General features: G+C 38.1%; 1 protein-coding gene across 4 annotated transcripts in view; it reads right to left on the bottom strand.

The window, feature by feature from the left end:
- Positions 1–25,756, bottom strand: part of KLC1 (kinesin light chain 1) — a 45,833-nt gene extending 20,077 nt beyond the window's left edge. For all 4 annotated transcript variants that reach the window (XM_074908748.1, XM_074908750.1, XM_074908749.1 and 1 more), the window contains exons 1-9: positions 25,341–25,756; positions 9,732–9,993; positions 6,754–6,984; positions 4,749–4,827; positions 2,605–2,830; positions 2,013–2,100; positions 1,184–1,285; positions 366–539; positions 120–219 (exon numbers count right to left, since the gene is read on the bottom strand). In XM_074908748.1, coding sequence (XP_074764849.1) covers positions 120–219; positions 366–539; positions 1,184–1,285; positions 2,013–2,100; positions 2,605–2,830; positions 4,749–4,827; positions 6,754–6,984; positions 9,732–9,992 — 1,261 coding nt within the window. In that variant the 5' untranslated portion in view covers position 9,993; positions 25,341–25,756. The remainder of the gene's footprint in view (positions 1–119; positions 220–365; positions 540–1,183; positions 1,286–2,012; positions 2,101–2,604; positions 2,831–4,748; positions 4,828–6,753; positions 6,985–9,731; positions 9,994–25,340) is intronic.
- Between the last annotated feature and the right edge of the window lie 502 nt (positions 25,757–26,258).

The following is a 26,258-nucleotide window of genomic DNA, read 5'->3' as shown; positions in this document are numbered from 1 at the left end:
TAAAAGTCTACTTCAAGCAGAAAACAATTTTAATCAGGATACAATTAACTTCCTGCAGATTTTATTTCATAACTGCAAAAATGAAACATACATTAAAATCTAGGGTCTCAGTTTCTTACCATCTACAGAGCCAAATTCCCGTTCATGAGCACGAGTAAGAATCTCTTTGTATAAAGTTTCCGCTTGCTTAAATTTGCCCTGTTTTAGATAGCAGGAAGCCTAAAAACAAAACACCCCCCCAAAAGATATCAGCACATTGTTTTATTTAGCTTGATAAATAATAAATACAATGCATGCTGAACAAAGGTGCATTTCAATTTATCAGAAAATTTTACTTCCTTAGATTTACTTTAAAAAAGACTTACCAGGTTATTCTTTGTTTTCGCAACATTTGGATCATCTGGTCCCAGCTTAGTTTGGTAAATTTCCAGTGCCCTCTGATAGTAGTATTCAACCTCCTCATATTTGCCCTGGTTCTGGCATAGTAAAGCCAAGTTATTTAATTGTTTGGCAACATCAGGGTGATCCTTCCCCAGGACCTGAAAATTAAATACCTTGTATTAAAACATTCTCCAGCCATCATATCAGGGTTTAGAAATGCATCACTTAGAAATATCCCATTAGCTCTTATTCGTCATCAATTCAACACAAGGATCACAAAAGCAAAATCTATATTTGAAAGATACGAAAATTATTCAGTTCTATTACAAACTGAGAATGCTGCGTAACAATTCTTAACAGGAATAATGTAAGTAGTATAGAAACAGTATAGGCAGCGTATTATACAAAGCCTGAAGATGCAGGCACTGTCTCATGGACTAGAATAAATATCCACGTAGTCATGGATTAACCAGCTTTAAAATTTTAATGATGTTTCATTTTTATTCCAATACCCTTGTCAAATCAAAGATTACTTAACTGTCGAAGGGGAAAGAAAAAGGTAAAGAAGGTTAATTATAAAATACAGAATTTAGAATATACCCAGAGTGCTCCAACAGCTTTTTAAGACTACTGGAATTTACTACTGTTTTGAATTTCAGACACTGCTAACTACTAGGGCACTGCTAACTGTGGTTTATCTGGCAGATCTAGCCCAACAAAACATAAAAAAGTGGAAGTGTTTAACTTTGCCCCCTCCCTCAAAAAAACTCATTGAAAGATGCTGTATTTTTTTTACTCATACCTTTTCTCTGATTTCCAGAGCCCTCTTGCACAACGGTTCAGCTTCTTTGTACTTTCCCCGTTTACCATAAAGTACTGCAAGATTGTTTAGAGTTGCTGCCACCTGTCAACAGTAGAGAAATACTAATTACACTGGAATTTGCCAGTGCAAATATCTGACAAACGAACACATCTACAATGCACTGATGTTTTCAAATTTTCCATGCACATAGTAAACATCTTGGAATTTGGAAATGAATAAATTATTACTGAATGCATACATACACAAATGAGGAAAGAAAAAAAAAAACAAAATCATGAAATACTTTTGCTTCATTTGTGGAAATGTTGTTTAGTGCATCCATTTTTCTTTGTATGTTATTCTCTTATATAGTTACCTGCTGACATCTATACTCAGAGCTGCACTGCTCCACACAGGCAACATGAAGTGAGGTATCACATTAATTTTAAACACTATGTCCAAAAGCTTGATTTACATTTCATTTAAAAGCAGCAGTAGACCAAATCAGAAGTACCCCTTCAATAAGTTTAATAAAGTGATTTGAGTAAGCAAATTAAAATCTTTCTTCACAGATTAATTTCCCACAGAAAATCCATGCAATCCAAAATCAAGTATGTGCAAGTCATTTGTGGTGAAACAGCACTGAATATAATGCTCAAAAGGAACATTAAATATTTAAGATGAAGAATGTTACATCACAGCCTCCTACCTGTACTGTTTAGAGATAAGCCAGGTCTTAAAAACTTTCCTGTTGAGTTTAATATTAGAATGAGTTGAAAAAACTTCAGTGAAAGACAAATAAAAAATATGATATTGCATGTATACAAACCGCTGGATGATCTTTGCCCAAAGTCTTTTCGCGGATAGCCAAGGCATCATTCAGGAGATTTGCTGCATCTTTGTATTTGTTCTGGTCTCTAAATTTTAAAGAGCCATAATTAATACTTGGGATTCAGTAAAGAAAGTAATAAAAATGAAGCTGACTTCAGTACTAGCCTAAAGATGCTTGTACAAAAGAAGAGAAATTGAGAATATATTCAGAAAGAAGAAAAAAAAAAACAGAAGCCTGTAACTGTAGTTTGCTAGTTGAGGACTAGCATGTACTACTTCTACACTGCTGTTCAATTTATACCTCCGGATTATCTGTAAGCGGGTAATCAAGACATGTCCCCTCAGCAGACAAAAAAAAAAAAAAAAAAAAAAATCAGAACTGGCTCCCAAAGCAAAGGCACAGGCAAAATTGCAGTAGCTTGTTTGACATTTAAGAATAGGGAGACATAAACATTGCAGGACCCTCTTGAGGGTTTTAATAAAAAGCAGTGAATGAAAATTGAAATAGTCAAAAACTTAATCTGAACATTAACGGGTTGTAGGTAAATAATAACTATTTAACTGGTATTTATCTATGACAATATACAAACCTGTACACCAAAGCAAGTATGTTCAACATAGTGGCAACATCAGGATGATCATGACCTGAAGTCTTCTCCAGATCTTCAAGAGCTTGTTTACAGAGAGGTACAGCAACCTCATATCTACCTTGGGAAGCATACTGAATAACAAGATTATGAAGGGTCCTTAATCTTGCTGGAATTTCATAGCCACCTTGCTGGGCAGCAGCTGCTGCACTGCTATGCTGCTGTTGAACTGAAAGAAATCGGGAAGATTTCAAGTTGCTTAAAAGATGACTAACTAAACCATCTAACATTACTGCAGAATAACACAAAATGAGACTCACTGAATTTTACTTCTTCAATACAAAGCATTAGTATTAGAACATACTTCCTAGCAGTCACACTGTCTTGAAGAGTGACAGTGAAAGTATGACCATGTTATTCTTCATATTCCATCTGGTATTGTATTATTTTACACTTCAATTAGCTCAAAGGGCCAAGTGTAATAAATCAATGAATAAAGTAGGAAACTTTCAGCTCAGCAAATCATTAAGAATTCTCAAGATTATATAATAATTTTGCACTTACAAATATTGGTATTTCCCTAGAGAAAATATTAACAAGTCAGCTGCAGAAAAGCTCAAATGGTTTGTCCTTTTTCCTTTATTCTTCTTCTCTAAACATACAAATTTTTTTTGTTTCCCTTTGTTTGCTATACCAAGGAGTGCTTAAGGTTGGCACAAAGGATTAAAACACCCTGGATGCCACAAACAACAGTTCCAAAAGGAAAGGCACCAAGCCAAAGCCAGTGTCAACCTTCAGGTTTTACTTATTAACCCTCAGGCTTAGCCACTTATTTTCCAGCAGCTCCTAAGCTTTGGTTGTTACAACCCACACCATCCCATTCCCCCCAGAAATCTACTACCTCTTTTCTCTTCACCTGGAAGACTTCTGGCAAAATTGAGAAAATTCCCTCTTACTCATTTTCATTAAATTCTAGACACCACACAGCATAAGAGCTCCAGCCGTGAGACTGACCTTCTTCTCTCCTTTCTATTAAGCTAGAAACACTCTCACAGCAAGTGGGAGCCTTTTTATGTCAGTGGAATCCTACAATTTCAAGCCTACACCCACAATCACTGCCTACCAAAGCGCTGAGGCATTACAGTATTTTTCCTGGAGGTCAAAGAAATTGCCGACATGTCAACTTTGTCTTTTGTGAAGCAAAATAAGATAGATGGACTATGCAGGTATATAGGCAGCTTTGTCATTCAACTTTCCTATTACAAAATTCTAGAGAAGCAAGGATGAGCTCATGATCAACACTAAACTATTCTAAACTCTTCAAGTCTTCCTTCCATTGCTGGCTATGGATAGCACTAATACGCTATAAAGAACTTGTATCTTGTATATATGCCCATAAAGGAAATTCGAAACTCTGCTGATCAGAGGTGCAAGCCTTCAGATATTTCTTCTGAAGTCATCTGTCTACTAAGAGCCATTATAATACTAGCACACTACATATACACTACAGTATCAATGTATTATATAGTATCAGCTTTACATCCATACAGAAAACACAACATTTCACCAAGCAAAGCTTATCTATTAATGGCTTCTTTGAATCATGCTACCAAACACCTCTACCCTCAAACTTCAGTGCATATTCATCAGTGCTTCTGACCTGAAGACAATACTTCTAGAATGAGTACTAAGGAAAACAACCTTAGCAAAGGGGAAAAGATTATATATGAGAAAGACTTCATACTAAAACCTGTCCCAGACTGCTAAATCAGATCATTAAAAAGGTCATTAACAGAATTCACCATCAGGACAAACCATCAAAAAGCTTCAGTGTTTCAGAATCTGCCTCAGTCACTTGGAACAAACCTCCTCCATTCTGAGACCCATAGGAAAGACTGTGGGACAAATTCTGAAGTCAGTTCCAAGAACTTTACAACAGCTAGTAAACTCTCTTTAAAAACCTAGGCCCCAGTTCTGTATGGATCAATGGAATGTGTATCAATGACAGGTTTCCTTATTCTAGCAGAGGTATTCACCACTCCCACTGTGTCCCAGAGGACCCCAAGCGTGGATTTGTTTTTATAAAGAGCATCTTTATATTCTGCATTGCAAAAATACACTAACGTTGTAATCTGAAGTGCACTTACTTCCTTGTCCTTGGTCATCTTCATCATTGGGAAATAAGTCATCCAAAGGCTCTTTGGTGGAATCTGTATCCTTATCTTCCTATAGAACAACCCCAAACCCAAACAAATTGTTACACTTAAATCTAAAGGCATAAAGGGAAAGCCCATCTAATCAGCACCCAGAATTTAGGAATTAACAACAATAACATTTCTCACAGAAGTTTTATGAAGGTCTGATGTTCAAATGTATTTACATACTCTGTCCCAAAACAATACAGGACACCTTCAGAAGAGCCAGGAATAGAAATCAGGTCTCCTAGATTTCAGTCTCAATTTAAGCACACAAGAATACATTTGCTATTCTTACAGAGACCTAATGAAAGTACCCACTGAGGAGTGAGTGCTACTGAGTACAGAATTGTCCACTGTACTTTTCTAGTTGTAAATGCAGTTATAGATGGTCAAGGAGAAGAATAAGGAGACCTCCATTTCTGAGTACTCAACTTCTCCACAAAATAAATTTTGCAACTGTGACTGTAAGGTTCAAAAAGAAATACACACTTGCAGGGAAGCTAGTCTCCAACAGTCTCCATCTGGAACCGTATTAATTTCTGCACAAGCCATCAGTGTATATTGCATATAACAGTGTATATAACATTCCAAATTCCACAATCATGTAAAATAAAGAAACAGATCGTCCTTCGGTCCTGTTTAAGTGTGAAGTCTACACAACATAAATAGTTGAAGTTCTCAGAAATGTTAATCTCGGTAAGGAGAAAACCCAGGAGCAGAACACAGTCCAGTTTTTCTGGCTCTCCATCCAACACCTTTTTTCACAGATAAAAGGACAACTGCTGCTGCTGGCATTCAAGTTCAATGGTGGCAAAGTGGGTGCTCTGCAGATTGATGGGACTAGATCTGGGGAAGATTTCAACCTCCTATTGAGTATATATAATTTATTATTTCCAAGGCTAACAACAGAAACCATCCATATGGTTAGTGAAACTATAAAGTTGCTTTGCCTACTTTGACCCTACTTGCCAATATAGCTTCAAACAACAGTGCTATTTAGGCCATCTGCAGATTACAGTTCAACAGTTAGCACATCAAAATCCCAGTGTTTCCTCCTCCTGTCCCTTTTCTAAACAGGATTCAGTGGCAGTATTCAGCTATGAATACCAACTCATGAAATAGCACTGAAAAGTTCACACTTTTCACAAACTGACCAAAAGAACTCACAATACGATAAAAAGGATTTAGTCAAGCAGGCAGTTAAGCATGACTAAAACACATATATTTTCAACCATTATGTTACTGAAATAATTGTTTCTGATAAACTGTTCTTTCCAAGACACGGGTGAGAAGGTCTGATAGCACAAAATGAACTCTTCCTCTATGGTGCCATCTAACTTAAGGAAACAAAATAAAAGGGTAACAAGGAGGGCAAATAATTCAGATGTCTTTTTAAGTGGTAAATTACTTCCGTAAATTAAAATTGTATCCATTTTCTCTCTAAATCTAAGAATATTTAACACAATAGGCTAGCTAAACACAACTGAAAACGTGCAGATGATCACAGTGTCTGGCAGAAAGTCCTGAAAGGGGATTCAATAGCATCCTATCTTAGTGTAAATTCTCAGATAGAAAAGCTACACACTGATTTCACTAGAGAAAGACTAAGTATGTAAGTAAAACTAAATATGTAAGAAAAACTATGAAATTTTTTGTTTGGTTGCATTCTTAATATTTTTTAAGCTAATATGGTACTAAATAAGGATTTATGGATTTTAAGCCTCACATTTTATTATCTACAGACAGTAGATAATAAGGATAAAATAGATAAAATAAGAATAAACTGAACTCTCAGAATCTTTCTGCAAACTATGTGACACTGGTACAAGGTAAGCATTTAATGACAAGTTTATGTTAGAGACAAATAAAAAGCTTCTATCTGTCATTTCTTGGTTACTATGCAGATTACAACATATATGTAAATGTAAGGTGCTTTTACTATGCAGCTACTTACTGATGGTGAAATATCATCATCATATTTTTTTAGTTGATTCATGAATTCTAGATGTTTCTTTTCTTCCTCCAGCTGAGCCACAGATTGCTCACTTTTCTGTAGTTTCTGTTGTGTATTGGCTAGTTCATCCCGTAGCCACTGATTTTCCTGGCATAGCCGGCGAACCTGAGCACGCAATTTCTGCTTCTCTGATTCCACTGCATTTAAGTGATTTGACAAGGCCATCATTACCTAAAAAGCAGGAGGTGTCACATGACATACTTCCTCTAGAATGTAGTCCTGTATTTAACAAAAAAGCCTTTTACTATTTAAAACCTATGTCAGCTGTGAAATCTGGTAACCAGATTTCCCTTCTTTACATATCTGGTTCTCACTTTTCCTCAAACTTTTTTACCATTTGTTCAGCCAGAATTAACCTAGAGGAACTCTTTACTAATGATTGTTTTCCATGATGCTATCAGAAGCCAAATTCTTTTCGAATGCCCTGAAGATTACATATAATCTTAAAATACATGAAAAATTTGAACTAGGATTTAGATTACTGAAATGGAAAACTTTGTTCCACTAACATGAAACGGAACAGTAATACTTTTAACTTGAAGGACCACAAAAATAACTGAAGGACTAAGAGTTCTAATTTAGCAGCTTTCAGACAGAAAGGATTCATATACATGCTTACAGTTCATAAGATGAAAACCTCAGCATAACAGTAATACTACAAAGGGACAATTATACTACTGAGATCTAAATGTGCAACTGAACACACAATTTATATAAGCACTTTATGTATCATAAACTTGAGTGTGCAGACATTCAGTGTGTTTGAACAGTCATATTAAGGACAAAAAAATAGCAGCCATAACAGCAGTCTACTTGGATTGGATTTCTGCTAATCAAAGTTAAATGAAAAAGGAGTTCATTAAGTGAAAGCCAAACATTACGCACAGAAGATACTCTTCCTTCACTGCTTATGTAATCTCCCACTGATACACATAGAACAGCTGATAGCAATCCCAGGAAGCACACCTTGTAAGGATGGGCCACTGGTCATAATACGAATCTTCTTTCAGATGAGTTTTGACATTCCCAAGCTATTAGTATTTCATCTCCTCAATTTCATGTTTCTTTAAAACAAAATTACTTTAAAGTGGTTTTAAATTAAATATTTAATGTGAAACAGATGGTGACCTTAGCTGAATTTCCATGTTTCAAAAAGATATATCAAGCCTGTAGAAACTACTTTTTCCTACAAAAGTAAGAAATACTCCAGGTATAATTTCCCGATACCAATCTAAATCTTCAGATTTCAGCACCTATCTACTCACATACTCAAAACTGTTAATAATTTAAATTACTTGGCCTATTCAAACTGTGGCATTTGTAACATCAGAAAGTACATTTAGGAAAGTTGTGATAATAGGATTAACATAATCAAACAACATTGTACCGGCTACAATAGCAAAACTAAATATTTTGTAATCTTACCTCTCCAGAATTAACTGAAAGAAAAGTTTTATTACTTCTTCAAAGTCAGTTTCATTTTCATTGAAATAACACTTATGTCATCAGACCTACATCCATATCGCAAAAACATCTATAAAATATTTCCATATCTTAACTTAAATGCTGCAAATCATAATCATACTACACTGCTGCAACCCAAAGCATGCAGGAAGAGGTGGCTTATCAGGTCTAAGAGTAGTAGAAGTGTCATTGCTTTCCTGACAAAGGCAGTAAATGCAGACACCTTGGCTCGTTGCCACCAGAGTTCACAAAACACCGTGCAGGGCAAACAAGGCAGTAACATCTGCAACTGAGGCTGCTGACTCCAACAGAGCCAACAATCAGGAATAGCTTCTTGGAGTCCCAATACCATGTCAAAGTCAGAAGAGAGAAGTTACTCATTCACCCACCGATCTCCTACAAACACTCATTAACAGTAACTCAACTTAGCAATTTTATTCCGTATGTCTTCTAACATATTCTTCTGATACAAACGAGCAAGCTTGTACAATATACTAAGGCCTGACAATCAGTACCATAATGTCCAGGGGTTCTACAGTCCCATGTCTGGTAATCCGTATTTGTTCGTTCTCTCAGGCCTCAATTCACCATGATCCAATGCACAAAACTTTCAGATCACCAGATCCAGATCAGAAGACTGAGCACATTTACAGACCAGTATAAAGACTATTAATATAGAGCTAACTCACTGGCATTTTCAAATCATTTGCAAACATCTGCTATTTTATACCAATGACTGTATCACAGTACATCGTTTCTGGTTTTTGATGTAGTACAAAATACCCTAAAGTTGGACTGTTAAATATAGTCCTGACATCCTGACTAAACATGCATCTTTTCACTCACCTTCTGCAGACAATATCTTCATCAACTAAAATAGTTCACAGAAATTAGGTGAGTCCTTTTTTTAATGCATCAGTGAAAGTTGTTCAGGCTCTGTAGTCCATTCTCAATGTTTAAAATATTTAGTAAATGTTCAATAAAGATTAGAGATTCTTAAGCTTCAGGAGCATTGTGAGCTACTATAAAGAATCTCAGAATCAAGGGAATATAAACATGAATTTAAGGTTATGGCAGAGCTCAGAGGCTGGAGCAAATTTGGGGCATGGAGTGGAGAGGGAGAGACACCTCCCTATGCAATAATTTAGAGCTAAAATGCCAATGTTGAGTTCTTGAGCAGCTCAAACATTACCTGCCTAATGCCATGGAAAAGTCTAAACAGAAAATAGTAACTGTCTCACTGAAGCTCGGTTATGAGCTTCAGTGCTTTAATACTGAATGCATAAAGAGTTCTGTAACACAACAAGACAGACAGTATCTACCTCTATTAATTACAGCAACGTTTCTCCTTAACATACAATAACAACGTCAACGTCCCAGCACATTACAAATATTCAGTAGGGCAAAGTTAAGTCCTCAAAGTCTGAAATGCTTTATTTCTACTGCAATTTTACCTGTGCTTCACTAAGGCCAAGCTCCAGCATTTCCAGTGACTTTCGAATCATGTTTGATTTTTCTTCAACCAGATTAGTTTCATCATCTTTCTTCAAACACTTCAGTGTTTCAAGTAAGCTCTGTAAAATTGAATTGTGTTCATTCTTCAGTGCCTCTAGTCCATTAATCACTTGCTTAGTTTTGGCAATGATCTCATCTTGAGTAAGCTTCTCCAACTTCTCTTCCTTTAAATACACCATTGTGGACATGTTTTCATACATTCTGAAATGGAAAAGTACACTAGTTAATCCAAAAGTAAAATTAAAATAAGCAATTCTCTATAACTGAATAATGCTTTCTTTTAAGAAGTCATTAAAACATATGAATTTGAAATGTATATTCAGAATGCACAACTTTTACAATGTTTTGAGTCCTGGCTTTGAACAGTGTTTCAAGTTTTCCAGTTTCTATTTCCAGATTTAATATTAACACTAATTCATAAGCCAAACAACAACAGAAAATAGAATATATACTACAAGAGGGCAGAATAATTTCTCATGAGCACTGAAGAATAGGACTGCATCTCCAGGATTCTGGTTTGTGCAAAAGCAAAGTAGCTTGTGTATAAAGGACCTACTCTAATAAATATATCTATCTGCAGATGCCACTGATCTACAACTATCTCTACAAATATCCACAAGTAGAACTGGAAGAATTTGAAGAAATCCATTCAACCCTCTAAAAGGGTTGATCAATCAGTCAATCATGAGAAAAATCACCCTCTTCTAGTAAGAAGGAAACACCATCTTCATCCTTTTCCAAGGACTACAAAAGCCATTATCACTACTTATTTTGAAAATAACAACTACTCCCTAAGATTACATTCATTATTGCAACTCTGCAGTTACATAAGATATTCAATTGCCTACAGGTCTATATGCAGATGTTTTGAGGAAGCTGCAACAGCTGTCTCCCGCTAGAAAAAAAGGTTTGCAAAACACAGCCCCTGCAAGAAACATGTCACTGTGTTATTCTGTCAGTATCTTATACACTACATTAAGGCTAGCAAATTTCTGGATATTTGTAAACACCTCTACCAAATCTAAATGAAGATCAAAAAAAGTTTAGAAACTCAGGTAACTTTACCACCACACATGCCATTACTGAAGTGACAAACAAGTTTAACTATTTAAAAATACAAATAAGACACAGAAATCACTTGATCCTTTTTTAAATGCCACCAGAAAAATCTTTTGTAACAAAAATAAAGAATTGAAGAATTGTTCCTTTATACTTGATATTTATACCTTCAAAAGAACCAGAAAGTATAAATCAGAATAAAGTAGGAGAGATTTTTCAAAAGCAATAAATTATCATTTCTATATGAAGACACTTGGGGAAGCTTTGATAAACTAATATTTAAAATTAATTAGCTAATCTGTATTCGAACTTTGTACAGAAACAAGTCCAGTTTTAGAAGAAAGCAAAAAAAATTACAGCCACTTAAATCTTGAATAAAAGTCCTATAAGGAACATACATATATGCACCACTTCATGACAAGAGCCAAAGAATGTGCTCTTATACTCTTGTAAGACATTAAAAAAAAGTGGTTATATACACTCAAATTACCCCGCTATGATCTCCTCCAATGCAATACCTAAAAGGCATAACCATTTGTCACAAAAAGAGCTGTGCACTACACTGGTTTTTTTCTCTAATAATCTATTGTCTGAAAAAACAGATAATTTGGGGAAGCAGTAAGTTTGGTTTTACCAGAGTTTAATACAAGAACTTCATGTTCACAGATATACGTGATACAGAGTGTATATATCTGTATAAAACATCTACTCTTGTGTGGCATAAGAAAGCCTGATGAGCAGAAGGAGATTTACACATTTTCCATTTATAACCTGAGAACTATTACCCAGAATGCTTAAATGACATTTTTAAAGCACATACTCTCTAAAATTGTGTATAAAAATGAACTGCAATTTAATGTGAGCCAAATTTGTAAATATATGCTTCTAACATGCAGAATCATATAAGAAATTGTTATGGATTATGCCAACCAGCATACAACTCAACCCTAATTACCATCAGCATGCTTTCATGCCTTCAATTAACAATTTCCATCCTGAATGCAAAGAACTCAAACTTTGAACATAAAGAAATAAAACCAGCAGAGGACTTCTAATGAATAGGGACTTCCATTAGAAAAGTTATGAGAAATATGATTTTTAAATACCTAGGGTTTTCTTACAATCCAGTGTAAGTATGTGATGATTCGTCTGTCTTACGTGAATAGGGGTAGCAATTCCTTCTGTGTGCTTCAGTGTTCTGTAGCCTTTCTACATCAAAGATGGAAGGCAGGTGTGCACATGTATGTATGTAATGCATACACAGATACTGTTTTTTTAAAATTGCACATTTCAACCACCACAATAGAAGTTAAATGAATTCTAGGTGATAAATACAGATAAATTAACAGCCCTTCACTGTTACAAAAAGAATACACAAAACCAAGAAAGTAATACCAAAAGCTACGTTAAACCTTGTAGTGGTTATGATATCACGCAAAAAAGAATAAAGGGAAGTACCTATCTGACATAAGAAATCCAGCCAAAAGACACATCTGTGTGCACAATTACATCTAAGGTGTGAAATGGACACTGATTTGTTACCATAAGGAAAAAAAGGCTGTCAGATCATAGATATAATCCAGCATATAGCTCTGGCTAAAGATTAGCATGGGTCCTAAAGACAAATAAATAAAACAGTTCTATTTTTTTATTTTTATTTCCTTATGTATCCCTAAGAATTCTCTTTCTTAGTATTGACATTTTCATTTTTTAATAGCCAGGTTTCAAATACTAAAAGCTGGGAAGATAGATTTTTAATGTATCTAGTATCTGATCATTATTGTTTTAAAGTATTATTTAAAATACAATTAAAATCTCACACCAAAAATCTGTGAACTGCTGTGACAAATCAAGTTCTCCCTAAACTTTTTCCTCAGGATAGCTGAAAACTACCAAATAATGTGTCTGCATACAAGAAAGTAAACCATCTTCGTAAAAGCTACTACAAGACTGGTTCAACCCATACCTACAGGCCCTGTCATCTACAAGCACTGCAAACTCCACAAAGATACAGTACACACTAATTTGAGCTTTCTGTATCTCCAATATGTACCTACCAGTTCACTGTTTTGTGACAATAATCAGTCTATTCGGGGCTTTTAACACTAATTCCACTCTTAGTTCCTCCTTAATTAAACGGCAAGGCTCAAGTTCTACATCTGGCAGGTGCTTGTTTCATTTTGTATTAGCTGCTAATTACAAGTAATTAATTCCCTGCTCAGACCAAGAACACATCTCATTACATCATGAAATGCACCATCTTGAAATACTATGAGCTGCTTTAACTGCTAATCTTCATAATGTGGAAAACTGCCTCAAAAACAATCCTCAGAAGATCACAGGCCTTCCAAGCACAAGAAGAAAATCACCAACAAAGGCGAGAGATGAAAAACAGTCTGCTGAGGGACACAAGTAGTAAGTCAAACACTGCATTAACTGCACCCCTTCCTAACAAGGCAGCCCAGCAACACACACTAGGCAGCAACGGCAAGGATGAATCACCCATGGATGTTTTTCGTATACTTAGAAAGGTGTTTGTAGAAGGACTTGGATAAGACACACTCTAGTTTGAATATACTGCTGTTGGGGTTTAAACAGAAATCTCAAAATCTGAAAGAACATCAGTTACTTTGGTTTTAATCTGTTCATTTCTCTTTTTCTGTGAGACTATTTCTGCTATCACAAGTCACATTCCCATACATAAGGAAATTTATAATCTCTTCTTGTTTGACTTGCCTTCCTTTTAACTAAGACAAACCATTACGCTCAGGAATTTTATTCCAATACATTCATCTCTAACCTCACAAAAGATAAATATGTCCTCTTGACTTGTTCAGGACTGTAGCTGAACTGCCAATGCTATCACTCTTTTCATCATACTATATATTAGAATCCACAGATGAGCCTCTACAGAATACAAAATCTTGAACTGCACCTGTAAACAGTGTCCTGTTGGAGGTCAGACTTAAGGTACGCTCGCTGACCCAGTTCTATAAACAGAATACTGCTGCACTTCTGTGCTGCCTCAGGTTTCCAAATACGTGATCTCAGAAATCCTCTTCACAATTTAGCACACATGTACATAAGCTACCTTAAAAATAATGCAGTAAAAACAATTAGTGGCACATAACAGAGCCTGTAAAAGCAGATAGGAAGATAGAGCTGCAGGTGACTAGCAACCAACATTAAGGTATGGAGAAGTCTTTTAAAACACACGTGTTTGAAAAAAGAATTAACCCCTCTGAGTCACTTTTTCTATCAACTTGCAGCCAGTAAGCATCTTAATTTAAAAAACCTTACTGTGCTCCTTCTGCCAGCCTTCAACTCAGAGGTAACCCTGAATGCAGAAGTCTGCCCTAACACTTGGTTTAAAATGAAGGTATGCAAGGTAAATACTATTAAAAGGACATTTGTAGTCTAACGTCAAGGGCACATAGCCTAATAAAAGCTCAGAATCACGTTGGTAATTTGACCTACAATCTTAACACCACAAGGCATCCGTGTTGGTAAGCGAACGGGACAAACACTGATCATTTGTAAAGGTTTGGCATTTATACAGGTAAAGCCACAAATTTTTGAAGAAATGCACAATAAGCATAGCACAGCTTGACCAAAAAGTGTAAAACACCAAAAAATGTGAGTACTGGCAGAGACATTCACCAGACTAACATGGCTGTTGCTTTTCTATGAAGACTGCCAGGTGCACCCCCGCACATCAGTGGGAAGAGGCTGCACGGCCACACGTTCTCCCCCTACATCACAATAGCACCCACCTCTGAAAACCACTGCATCACAGACTCTAGGAAACCCCAATGGCTATCAGTAAGTCTATGTTTAAGTGAATAATATCAATGGCTATCAATAAACTATGTTCAAGTGAAGAGGATTATGTACTTGTTTAGCTGAAAAATATAGCCACTGTACATTTGCCTTGATAAATCTTGGTATTTTTTTAACATCACAGTCTGCTATAAAAAAAAAGAATCATACCTTTCTGGGGAAATCTTTGGAAGATTAAAAGATTACTAAGAAGAAAAGCAAGCTAACAAATTATATTTGCTAACAAAAGAGATTATAGCAAAAATAGCTCCTATAAAACCTGTAGCAAGTGTGATCTTGACAATTGTCTTTGAGAAAGCAAAAGCTAAGATTTGTACTGCTGTGCAAATCCTTTTATTTAAATTTCTATAGCATGCTACATCAACACTGACGAAGCATATACTGTTTCTTAGCAATCATATCTGCATTCCTTTAAGTATCAATCTTAACACTATTTTGAAAGAAATACTTTTGCACATTTCAAGGATAACTGCCAAAAAACCTTCGTCATTTTAGCCTTCATCCTTCTTCTGTAGCAAGTAAACTACTTTCATTAAAATTATGACTTCTTGCTGAATCCATTAATTCAGTAAAAAACCCTTAAACAGTATAAAAGTATTCAGTGGCATAAGAGCATCCTGTAACTGCAGATTATTCTTCCTCTTAAAGAAAAGGTTATTATGGTGTCAATTCCTTGACAGTACTCTACTGAATAAACACTAGCTACTAGCTAGTGTTTCAATTATCATGATACAGTCAAATCTGTATCTTTTTAAATGCAGACAATCCAAGGTGACCTGTTGATCTATTTCCAGAATCTCTTTTAGATTCAATCATATCCGGAATTCCACAATGCTGCAGAACATGGCCAAACCCCACCTTGCTCCTCCTGCTCACATACTGCAGCAGACAGATCCTCTGATGATTTGGCTACCCCCATTTTTTGGATAAAAGGAATCAAGGGAAAGTATCCTCTTTCTAGCATATCTAAGCCACTATATTTGACCTTTCTGAAGTACTAAAAATATATAGCAATTAGAACACAGAATAGTGACATATCCTAAAATCACAGTGGATTATTCTTTCTCTGAGAAGTGGCATCTGTTTGGATCCTACAATCACTCTGCCTGTATCATAAGCATGTATGAGAAAAATTTATTCTCTGTATACATTCCCAAGCCCTTCTAATATCTCAGGTTTCAAATTAAACTAGATGGAAATAAGATCCTTTGATGCATTTGTTATCACATCAAAGATTACTCTTCGTCAAAGCTGAAGCAAGTGCAAGAGAAATCTGACAGGTGCGTGTCTAACACAGTTTACCAGACCCAGTCAGGAGTCTAGAGGAACTACACTAAAACATGCTTATTAACTCTTTGTCAATGAAGGTTACCATCACCTGTTACAGGTTGGTGGCACATAACTTCCTTACTCTAAATCTAAACCAACATTCCTACTAAATATTCCTACTAAAGACCTGGGGCAAGACCAAAACCCCATTCTTTCCCAGAATAGTAAAACTGAAGACAAACCTTCCATTGTTAGTCATTGGCAAAGTGCTCTAATGCCAATTTGTTAATTTTGGTTATGTTCAGCAATTTCTGTGATTTGCAGTCTGTCTTCAGTCTCCTACCACCTGGAGCAAGGGAGTTGTCTTATTTTTTTAGTACTACTGCTGTGTCAACAGCAAACAGCGTCTGCCGATCTTCAAAGTCAGCACTGCCTCAGTTTCTTGTGAGCACTAATAAACACTTCCAAGCACCAAACACACCAAGGACCTCAAGAAAGCAGAGCATTTTGTCTGTTCACTAAAACACTGACACGACATACCAGTCTGAGCCACACAGGATTTGCCTTAACTTATGACGAAAAGCCCACCTCACTGGATCATTCCAACAAAATGATCGTGACTCTATTAAGTGTGGTTACATAAAGACAGACCAAACATAGTTAAATGCATTAGAAGGCAGAAGCCGAATAATTTAAAAAGCCATTATATTTACCCTTAGTTATCAAAAATGCTTGTCACAATCACACATCAGGAAAAATCAAGGCTAACTATTCAAAACAATTGTAGTTTAGTATTTTGTAGTTACGAAGACAGACTTCATAAATTACCTACTTTAAGTGGACTGAAAGGAAATGTTGACTGTGTTTTTAAAGAAATACTCTCAAGACACTTTTAGTTACAAATCCATCATCATTATCAATTCCACAAATTTTACTCTCAGTGTTCCAAGGATCTGCATTTATTTCTGTGTGCAAAAGGCACATGGCACTTCATGGACTTGCCAACTTGTGCAACCATGAGTTCAGTGAATCTTTAGTCTCTATAAGACATTTTTAACAGTGATTCTAGGTAGCAAGAGCTTCTCAGACTAGAGTAGGGAGGTACAGTAACACTGAAGTGTTTTCAAAGTTACTTGTCTTGCAACTTTAAGCTGTCAGTAGCACAGACAACATTTTTTGAGCCTGACTCCAGTTCTTTCGTTTTGCACTGTTATTTTTGGACAAGAACTGCTTTATTGACTAATCAAAGTAAGCATCCATTTATGTTATCTATTTATCTTAACTCTAAATAGCACTTAGGTAAAAACAAAGGAATGCTACCATCAATTCAGACTTCCATAATACATTAAAAACCCCATCAGCTTCCACTTACTAACATGAGAACTATAATCTTAACCAAATCTACTTTTTATGGCATACCTATGACCATTAAAAAATGCTTGCAGGAAGGGCAGAGAAGGCCACATCTTGATTCATATTATTGGATCTATGTGGGAAGCTTTGATGACAATTTACTGTGAGCACAGATTATGTTGCTTTTACACATGTTGCTTGAGGACAGTGAAGAGAAGGGTTACTTAAACCAAAACGGGAAACCCAGCAATTTCTTCTGCAGACATAAAAGGAACATCCACTAATACTGCTTCAGCACACATTACCCTTTAGGTTTAACAAATCCTTCAAACTGGTTTTGACGCTATCTAATAGTTTACATTAAGATGTACAAACCAGAGTCTCCCTTCAAGCTTTAGGGAAAACAGCCTTCACCTGCTTATCCTTCCATTAAAAAAAAAAAAAAAAATACAAAACCAATAACTTAATTCTTCCAAAATGACTACAGAAAAAGTTGCACAATTAAATTGTTCAGGCATTTTCCTTAATATTGAGAAGGAATTAATTCCACCCTATTAAATATTAAAATTGATACTTTTGATGGAAATCACCAATTATCAAACAGATGAATAGGTTTTTTTACACCTTACAAATTTCATTTCACAGAAATCACAGCAAATGATGCAATCATCTAGAAAAACAACCTCGTACCATTCACTGTTTCTTACCTACTACAGCAGACAGCTGATTTTGCTGTAAGGTTGAAAATAATTTCCTTATTAGGCATTCCATAAGCTGCAGGATTTACTCAAATGGTCTGAACTCTACTGGGCCACGAGGTATGGAGCAGTACAGCCAAGCACTAACCCAGACTTTGACAAAGGCACCTTAACATTCTGTGAACTCACACCTGAGGATCAAATCATAGTTTTAGCCCCCTCTCCAGTAATCTTTCACATTCATGATTTATCCTCGCTAGTGCTGGGCACTGGGTGCTCCTCTGGGACTCCTGAAATACTGGCTGTGGTTAAAAACATCAGCATGACAGTTCCTGCTGCAGTACACCACTCTTCTGGTGCTCTGATAGAGAACAAGAGCACACATTAACTGGAAAATAAACACCAAAAAAGTAAAAAATTACAGTTTTAGTATTATTTTTTAAACCATCTCTCTCGGATGAATTGGTTTTGAAAGCATCCCCCTACTGAGGATTGCAGAACAGTCAATTCCTAAAACAACTGTGCCATTAAAAGCAACATATCATGCACTTCCAAGTATTGCTCCATATGCAGTCAGACTAGACGACAAGAGGAAAAAAAGGAAAAGACAAAAACAAAAATTCAGCAAGCATATTTCCAGGCCACTTGTTAACACAACTGGGTGGGGATCAAGATTCAGCGGCCACACAAACTAAAAGCAGGCACTGTAATTCAAACCCCACTGACTGCTGCTTTCTAAAATACCCTGTGCATCTTTGCTCTCTACCTGCATTCCACAGAAACTCCAAATTTAGAAATTTTTTCTACGTTAAAGGATGTATTTTAACAGCAACAGTTGAAGTGTGCTCCAAAATCAACATGCAGCATATATAATTTTAACTTAAAAGTACTGTGAGAGAAATTGATACGGAGTAAGGAAGACTTAAAAGCAGAGCAATTGAATCATTAATCTGCCTTTATCTTTCTTCTGAACAATTGAAAGGACATGTCAGTAACAGCAAATTACTGGGACACTGAGTCAAAGTCACCCTATGGTGCCTCTTGCCTTTTCAAAAGGTATAGGATGGGTAACAAATCTTTGATCAATAAGGACATCTGGCTAAAACACCTACCAGTACCATAACAAAACAATACCTCTCATCTCTGCACAATTTCTTAAGCCCCCAGGAATACCCAGCAAGCACCACCATTCTGTGTTCCACAATGCTCCCAGACCAGAATCCTACAGAGCAGTTTTATCACATCCTCTCTGTTAATTCTGCCTTAAGGTAGGATAGCAATCAGGTTTGCACACCAAACCTTCCCAATATATCCCACTCCTCAGAATTAACATACCTTCCTGAGGATTCATTCATTCACACCTCTAGTAAGACCTCTAGGTCACTATTATTTGTGCAAGCACACTGCCAAACATCATGAATCCTGCACTCCTCCATATTTCAATAGTAATATTCATTATACTGAATGCAACTGGGCTACAGCCAGGGAAATGGCAAATATAAACAATAGCACATTCTTATATCTTCCACACATTATTGTCTTCTATGTACAGAGGAATTTGGAAACAGAAATGGCTGCTGAATTATCTAGTCTGGCTTCCTGCAAACCCAGGACCAGGAGCATTCACTCACTAAGACTATGTATGGTGGGAGACAGAAACCTGGCAATGCTCCTCATGCCGCCATACATTTCATTTACATTCTCTTATCATTTCAGCACAAACACTCCCGTCCATAATAAATCAAACCAAACATATGCACCTTTTACCGGATTATTTTTCAGTCACAGGTGAGGGAACAGAAAAAGAAAAGGTCCAGGACACAAACACAGCCAAAATACATTTATTTGCCGATGCTGCTGCGCAGCAAGCTGTGTTAACAGAATGAGGATATGGAATGAGATTCGGGAGTGTGGAACTACATAAACCAGCACTGAGACTGACAAAAAGTTCAACTATATCCTTAGAGATTGAGTATATATTCCTATTCTGTCAGCAGAAACATTTTAGGAGGTTGTTGTCCTCCTAGCTCAAACCTGTAACCTCTCCTATATCCTCACAGATTACCATCCCACTAGCTGCATTATGCAGCCTAGAGACAGCTACTCTCTACACTGAAGGAGGGGCAGGAATCCCACTTTTTTAACGAATCCTCACCCCTCTAAACACACTGAATATGGGAGGGGCGAGCAGGGAGGAACATCCAGTTTAAGCACATGAACAAATGAAACCTTAAAGGTGAGGGTATAGTAAAATCCGCTCACGGCAAAGACAAGAGGGATGAGGGAGTAACAGCAGTCTCTCCGAAATGGAAGCTGCTCAAACTGGAAGAGAAAGATACAGCTGTGACTTTCCTACACTATTCAGCCTGACGTTGTTTGATAAAGGAACATCCATAACAGCACTCAATCTTAAACAGAATATTCTATTCAGGGGGGGAAAAAAAAAAGGCAGAGCTACCCTCAACACAGACCCCCCCCCCCCTCCTCCTCTTCTAATCCATAACCTGTATGGCATGCTTTGCAAATCATTCAACTAATGTCAGCTGGAAGGAGCTAACTCAAGATACACTGCAGGAATGCACTTACTGCAATCCCTTAAAAAGTTTAAAACCACCACCCTCTACACTGTGGAATGGCACACACACACAAATAAATAGTACATGGCAAGTGATTTTTTGTTAACATTCAACTTCTTGTGCTGTCTTCAGACAAAGCACAATATTAGAACAGCATAAAATATTAGTAGTAATATGCTGCCAAAGGGGATAGCAGCATAGGATTTAACAAACAATTTTTGAATATATCAGGTTTTGTATGTAATGCAAATAATTCAAAAAAAAATTAAGTACTGTCCTTTAAAAAGACTGATTTTTCAACACAACTTTTTAAGCGGTACCAAAAAGTTCAGCTTCATGTCAGACATTTCTTGACCTTCTGAATATTAATTAGTGCAACGTTAACTTTTTAAATGGTTTACTGGGGTACATCACATAATGAGTATAATTAAGGAAGCCAGTACTACTGACTAGGCTGGTTACACATCCTTTGCTCTATTCACTCCAAAATTTAATAAATCAGCTATAGTTCTGACATAATCCCAGAAACACAATCTTAATATGACAAATGGGTTTTATGGCAGATATGTGCAACAGAACCAAAATAGGAAACTGCTCGCTTTTAAGTCTACCTGCAAAAGATACTTTACTACTTTTACCTGTAAGCAAGACCTTGACATTGAGAAATCATGTAAAAAATCTGTACATCTGAGTATATGAGGGAAAGCATATTTGGAATAGAAGATGGCATGACTCCATGCCCTCCCTAATTTTTAGCAAGAAAGATGACTAACAATAACTGACAAAATACATTCAATTTTAATTCCACATACATGTCAAAACACAGATGTCAGAGTAAAGGTTGTTTCTGTGCACTAAAAGAGTTAAATAGCAGAGTCCATGGGAGATAAACCGGATTCAAAGAAACAAACAGTAATTAAATCAACACACAGACACTATTACTTGTATCTGGTTTTTTAGTTGACTGAATCTGAAGAAACTGTCAACTACCAGAAATTAATTTTCTTCACACATTATAAGAAATTAGCATATCTAGTGTTAACTGTGCTTTAGTGTTCAGTCTCCGAGAACAACTCCTTTGTTCACATTTCCAAATATATTATGGGTACTGGAAGCATACATTCTCAGTACTGGAAGCATATATTCTCAATCCTCGTGCTTGCCTATTCACTATGGCCTGTCATTATTAAATATATTAACTGTCTAGCACCAAAAAAAAAAAAAAAAGTATAGTGTCATCTTAAGCCTGATGCCTGCAAAGAACCTCACACAAAACCCTATGGAAATAATTCTTCCATCACTGAAAGCATCTGCAATTCTGGCTCTGACCCTCTAACAAAGTCCCCAATTTAAATCCCATAAAATGAAAGCAACAAAAGCCTCTCACCTTTTTCTGGTCAGACGTTTATTGATCAAGTAATTGTTCAAAGGAACCACACTTATTTCTACAACCTGCTTTCAGAAAGGAAAATGCACTAAAAAAAATAATCACTGGGAAAGCGTTAATACCTCAAAAATACCTGAAACTGACTGTGACTCAGGATATAACTATTATGATCAGTTCTATTCGAAGTCAAATAGGTTTCTTTTCAGAATGAACAATCTGTCTTTGACTGATACTTGATTACCACGAAGTATCTATTGGTTATTATATGTGGCACACTTTTGTTTTAAGGAAAATGGGAGTTAACATTGAAAAGAAACCTTTTTTCTAAACTTTAGTCAAGATAAATATGATGTTACTATAAAACAATTAAAAATTACTTTGGAAATACAATGTATTATACAGGCTGGATTAAGAGAAACACCTGTGACCAGCCACTTCATTGCAACTATGATGGAATTGGTCCATTTTTACGATGGTTAGGTCATACTGAACAACACCCTGGAGGCAGAGACAAGAGGTGTTTATTTAAATAGACCTTGCATGCCTGTCCCCCATCACTATCTGCTGCTATGCTCTTCAACATTAAATACAGAAGTCTATTTAGCTTATTTATTAATTTACCCGAATTTCCTTACTTTCTACTCCCTCTTATAAAAACATTCTTTTAACAAGTATTTGTACACTAAATTAAGTTTTAAAGTAATCATGAGCTGTGCATCTGAGGAGATATTATTAATCCCAGAATAAATCCAACTGCACGTCTGCCAGAGAAGCCAGAGGAAGAGATGACAGAGTAACTGCACAAGCTCAGATCTCGAGAGAAACAGAAGCTGCATTAAATGGACTCAGAACTGAGTATGATGCCACTATATTTCCACAAACTCCCAATTAAATTAAATAAGGGACATATGTAGGTGTGTATACACAAATATATCTACATATATAGATATACAGAGAGATATACATACTACATAGGGGTAGCACACGAGTAAGGGTTTTCTGCCATTACCATGGCAAGTTCTTCATAAACAGAGGAAGCAGCAATTGCTCTTATATGCTTTAAGTGTCTGTAGAGTATTATTTTGATTCTTATATGTCCAAAACATTCAGAAGATTGTATTCTTGACTCCCACAAATTTAATTAATAATTCTGTATGCAATTCTTCTTTTGTCAAACACAAACCTTTTTAAAATCAGTTTCCATTAATAAGGCACTGTTAGCACATCACAGTAATTTGACAAACAGAGGCTATTTCATGAGACATTTAGAGGGTAACTTTATTATCTTTTTAAATTACATATGAATGCATGTTTTCTTTGATTACAAAAGTGAAGGGAATGCTGTTAGAATTTCTGATTACTGGAATTGTCCAGTTCCATCATAATCCATTGGAAACAGAAAGGTTGCCAAACTTTAACTGCAACATGATGCAGAAGTGATACTGCATTGTTGTGCAAGTTTCAGAACTGACAATTTGAATTCCCTGCATTTACCCACATGGTTCTGCATAAAATAAAATGCATGTCTAAATGGAGCTACTAGGGGTCTCTGTACCTGTTGTAATTTCACAAAAAGTTCCTCTTAAGCCATGTGTTCACAAATATAAGCTGCAAGTGACTTAAAAATACAAGGTCTTCTGCTCAGAATCACCAGATGGATCAGCTTTCTCTCTGCTGCCAGTAACTGCTGAATGTGTTACTTTCAATTGTATCTGTAATCCTAGGGTTATAATATCCTCTATCATGTTTCGCTGAAGCTTTGGAATTCATAATCAATTAAAATAAAGCTATTTTCCAAAAGAGTTTGAAATCAACTGTGCATTCAAAAAGGTTGTTTTTAGCATTGTTGGGGGTTTTTGTTTGTTTTGGGTTTTTGTTGGTTTGTTGTTTTTTTTTTTTTTAATTAAAAAGCTAAACTGTCTAAATCTCGAAGATTCCTTTTTAGCTTCCAATGCACACCCTTTAGGCATGTTTCCTATTTAAGTGTAGTGCAAACACAAAAGTGGAAGTGAAAGAGACAATTACTTCCCAAAGTAATTGTTAGTGAACCGTCTGCCAACTGCAAGAATGCTAAAATTACATTTTAATGGCCTACATTTTATGTATTTTTTATGTATAACTGTGAAAGTATTTTATATCACGAATGACATTTACTCACCATTTCGCTATTCAAAGCAAACTATGAAAACAAACTTTCACTTTTTTCTATCTATTTTTATTTTCTGATTCTGATTCCATGAGCAGTACTGAGTACTGCTGCTACATTTCGACCATATATACTAATGGAAATCATTAACGGGGAAAAAAAAAAAAAAAAGAGAGTAAGAGCATCATCATTGATTGATTCAGTAGCCTTAATAAAGCCAGGGGATAGCATTACACTGGGTGATGCTGCTTTGGTCTGTAAAATATTCTCCAATATGCTTAGAACACAGAATTCAATAAGGAGCCAAGAAGTTCCTTATAGTGATTACAGACAACTGCTATGCAGATCTACAAATCAGGCATCTTGTTACCTAAAAATATTAGAAACACGAAGCCAGAATGAGTAAGATTATTTAAAGTGCCTAATTAATATCTACCTTAAAGATACAGTTATCAATTAAGTCAGTTATACATTTATGTCATTTTGGTAGAATAACGTGCTCCTAATCAATGCTTTTCTACATTTCTTATTTAAGAAGTGTAGAAATCTGGCCAAGACCTAAGTCTACGGATCGCCTCCGACGACAGCACGGTGGGTGACCTACAATACATAAATCCGGTCACTATTTACAAGACCCAAGAGAGAGCTGTCCTCGCCTCTCCTTTCACCATTTCTGAATTAGCAACAGAATAAATCACCTAAGCTAAGCACGTGAAGTAAAAACAAAGCGCCGCACGCCCCACGGAGCCGATCTGAGCCCGACGGAGGGGCGAGGCCGGCAGCCTCCCTCAGCCCCGGCTCTGCCCGGGGTCCCTCCCAGGGCGGCGCCCGGCCCGAGCCGCAGCACCGGAGGGAGCCAGAAGAGGAAAAGGGGACAAAGCCGAGGCGATCCCCATCCCCGCCGGGGGGGTCCCTGCTTCCCGCAGCCCAGCGGTGACCGTAACTGACGGAGCTGTACACAAAACACCGAAAAAAACCCTCGTGCCCCCCCACTCCCCCCCCCCCAAAAGCCAACCCACCCCACCGCGCAGGGAAGGAGCTGGCTGTCAGCGGCGCTGCGGAGGGACCGGCCGGCCCGCGCAGCCTTTTGTTGTTTGCGTAACGGGACATAAAAAGGCAAAAAAGATTAACCACCACCACCACCACCACCCCCCCGGCCTCCCCCACCCGCCGCCCCCCGGCAGGGCCGCCCCCGTGCGCGGGCAGCTCCCCCGGCTCACCGCTCGGTGCTGCAGGCTCGGGCGATGTGCGCAGCGCTCGCAGAGGCGGCGGGGGCCGCGCAGCCCGAGACTGGGGGGGGGGGGGGGGGGGGCGGGGGGGGAGGGAGGAGGCGACCGGAGGAGGATGTCAGCGATGGGCGGGCGGAAGGGAGGAAGGAAAAGGGTTTTTTGGGGGGCGGGGGAGGAGAGGACCGAAGAGAGGGAAGGAAGGAAAGAAGCGGGTCCGCACCACGGCGCCCTCAGTGCCTCCCCCGAGGCGCTGACAGGCCCGGCTCGGCTCAGCCCGCCGCGGTGGTCGGCGCTCGGCCCAGCCCGGCCCCGGAGGAGCGGGCGCTGACAGCTGCAAGCAGCCACCACCACCCCGGCGGCGGCTGCTGCTGCTGCTGCCACCAGCCCTGCGCCCGCCCCGCACTGCCTTCCCCCCGCCCGCCGCCCCGCCCAACATGGCGGCTCCCCCTTCTTCTCCCACAGGCCTCCGCGCGCCCTCCTTTCCCACCGCCCCCCCCACATGGCGTCATCCCGGGCCTCGGAGCGGGGAGGGATGGGCGGGGGGGGGTGGGAGCAACGACCCCGGCCCGGCCTCGCCTCCCTTCCCTCTGCGCGCACCCGCCTGCTGCCGCGGTAGCGCGGGCCCGGCCCTGGGACGGCCCCGGGAGGGAGAGGAGGGAGGCTGAAGGCCTTTGGGGGTTCAGGTGCGGAGCCCCACACTGGCATCCCCGAGGCTGCCGGGGGAGACGGGCGGGGCCCTGCTGAACCTCGCTGAGGCCTCGTCTGCCTGAAGCGTGTGCCCGTGGGGGGCAAAACCCGGCGCTCCTCAAGGCTCCCGCCCTCCCTCCGGTCCCGCGCAGGGGGCTCGGCTCCGGAGCGGGCTGCCGCCGCACCTGGTCTTCGTGTTGGTTGTTCGGAGCGCCCGGGGAG

The sequence above is a fragment of the Athene noctua genome, chromosome 6, assembly GCF_965140245.1.
Source record: "Athene noctua chromosome 6, bAthNoc1.hap1.1, whole genome shotgun sequence".
Taxonomy (NCBI): domain Eukaryota; kingdom Metazoa; phylum Chordata; class Aves; order Strigiformes; family Strigidae; genus Athene; species Athene noctua.
Note: the sequence above shows the minus strand (reverse complement) of the source record. Positions and strands in the feature narration are given on the sequence as shown.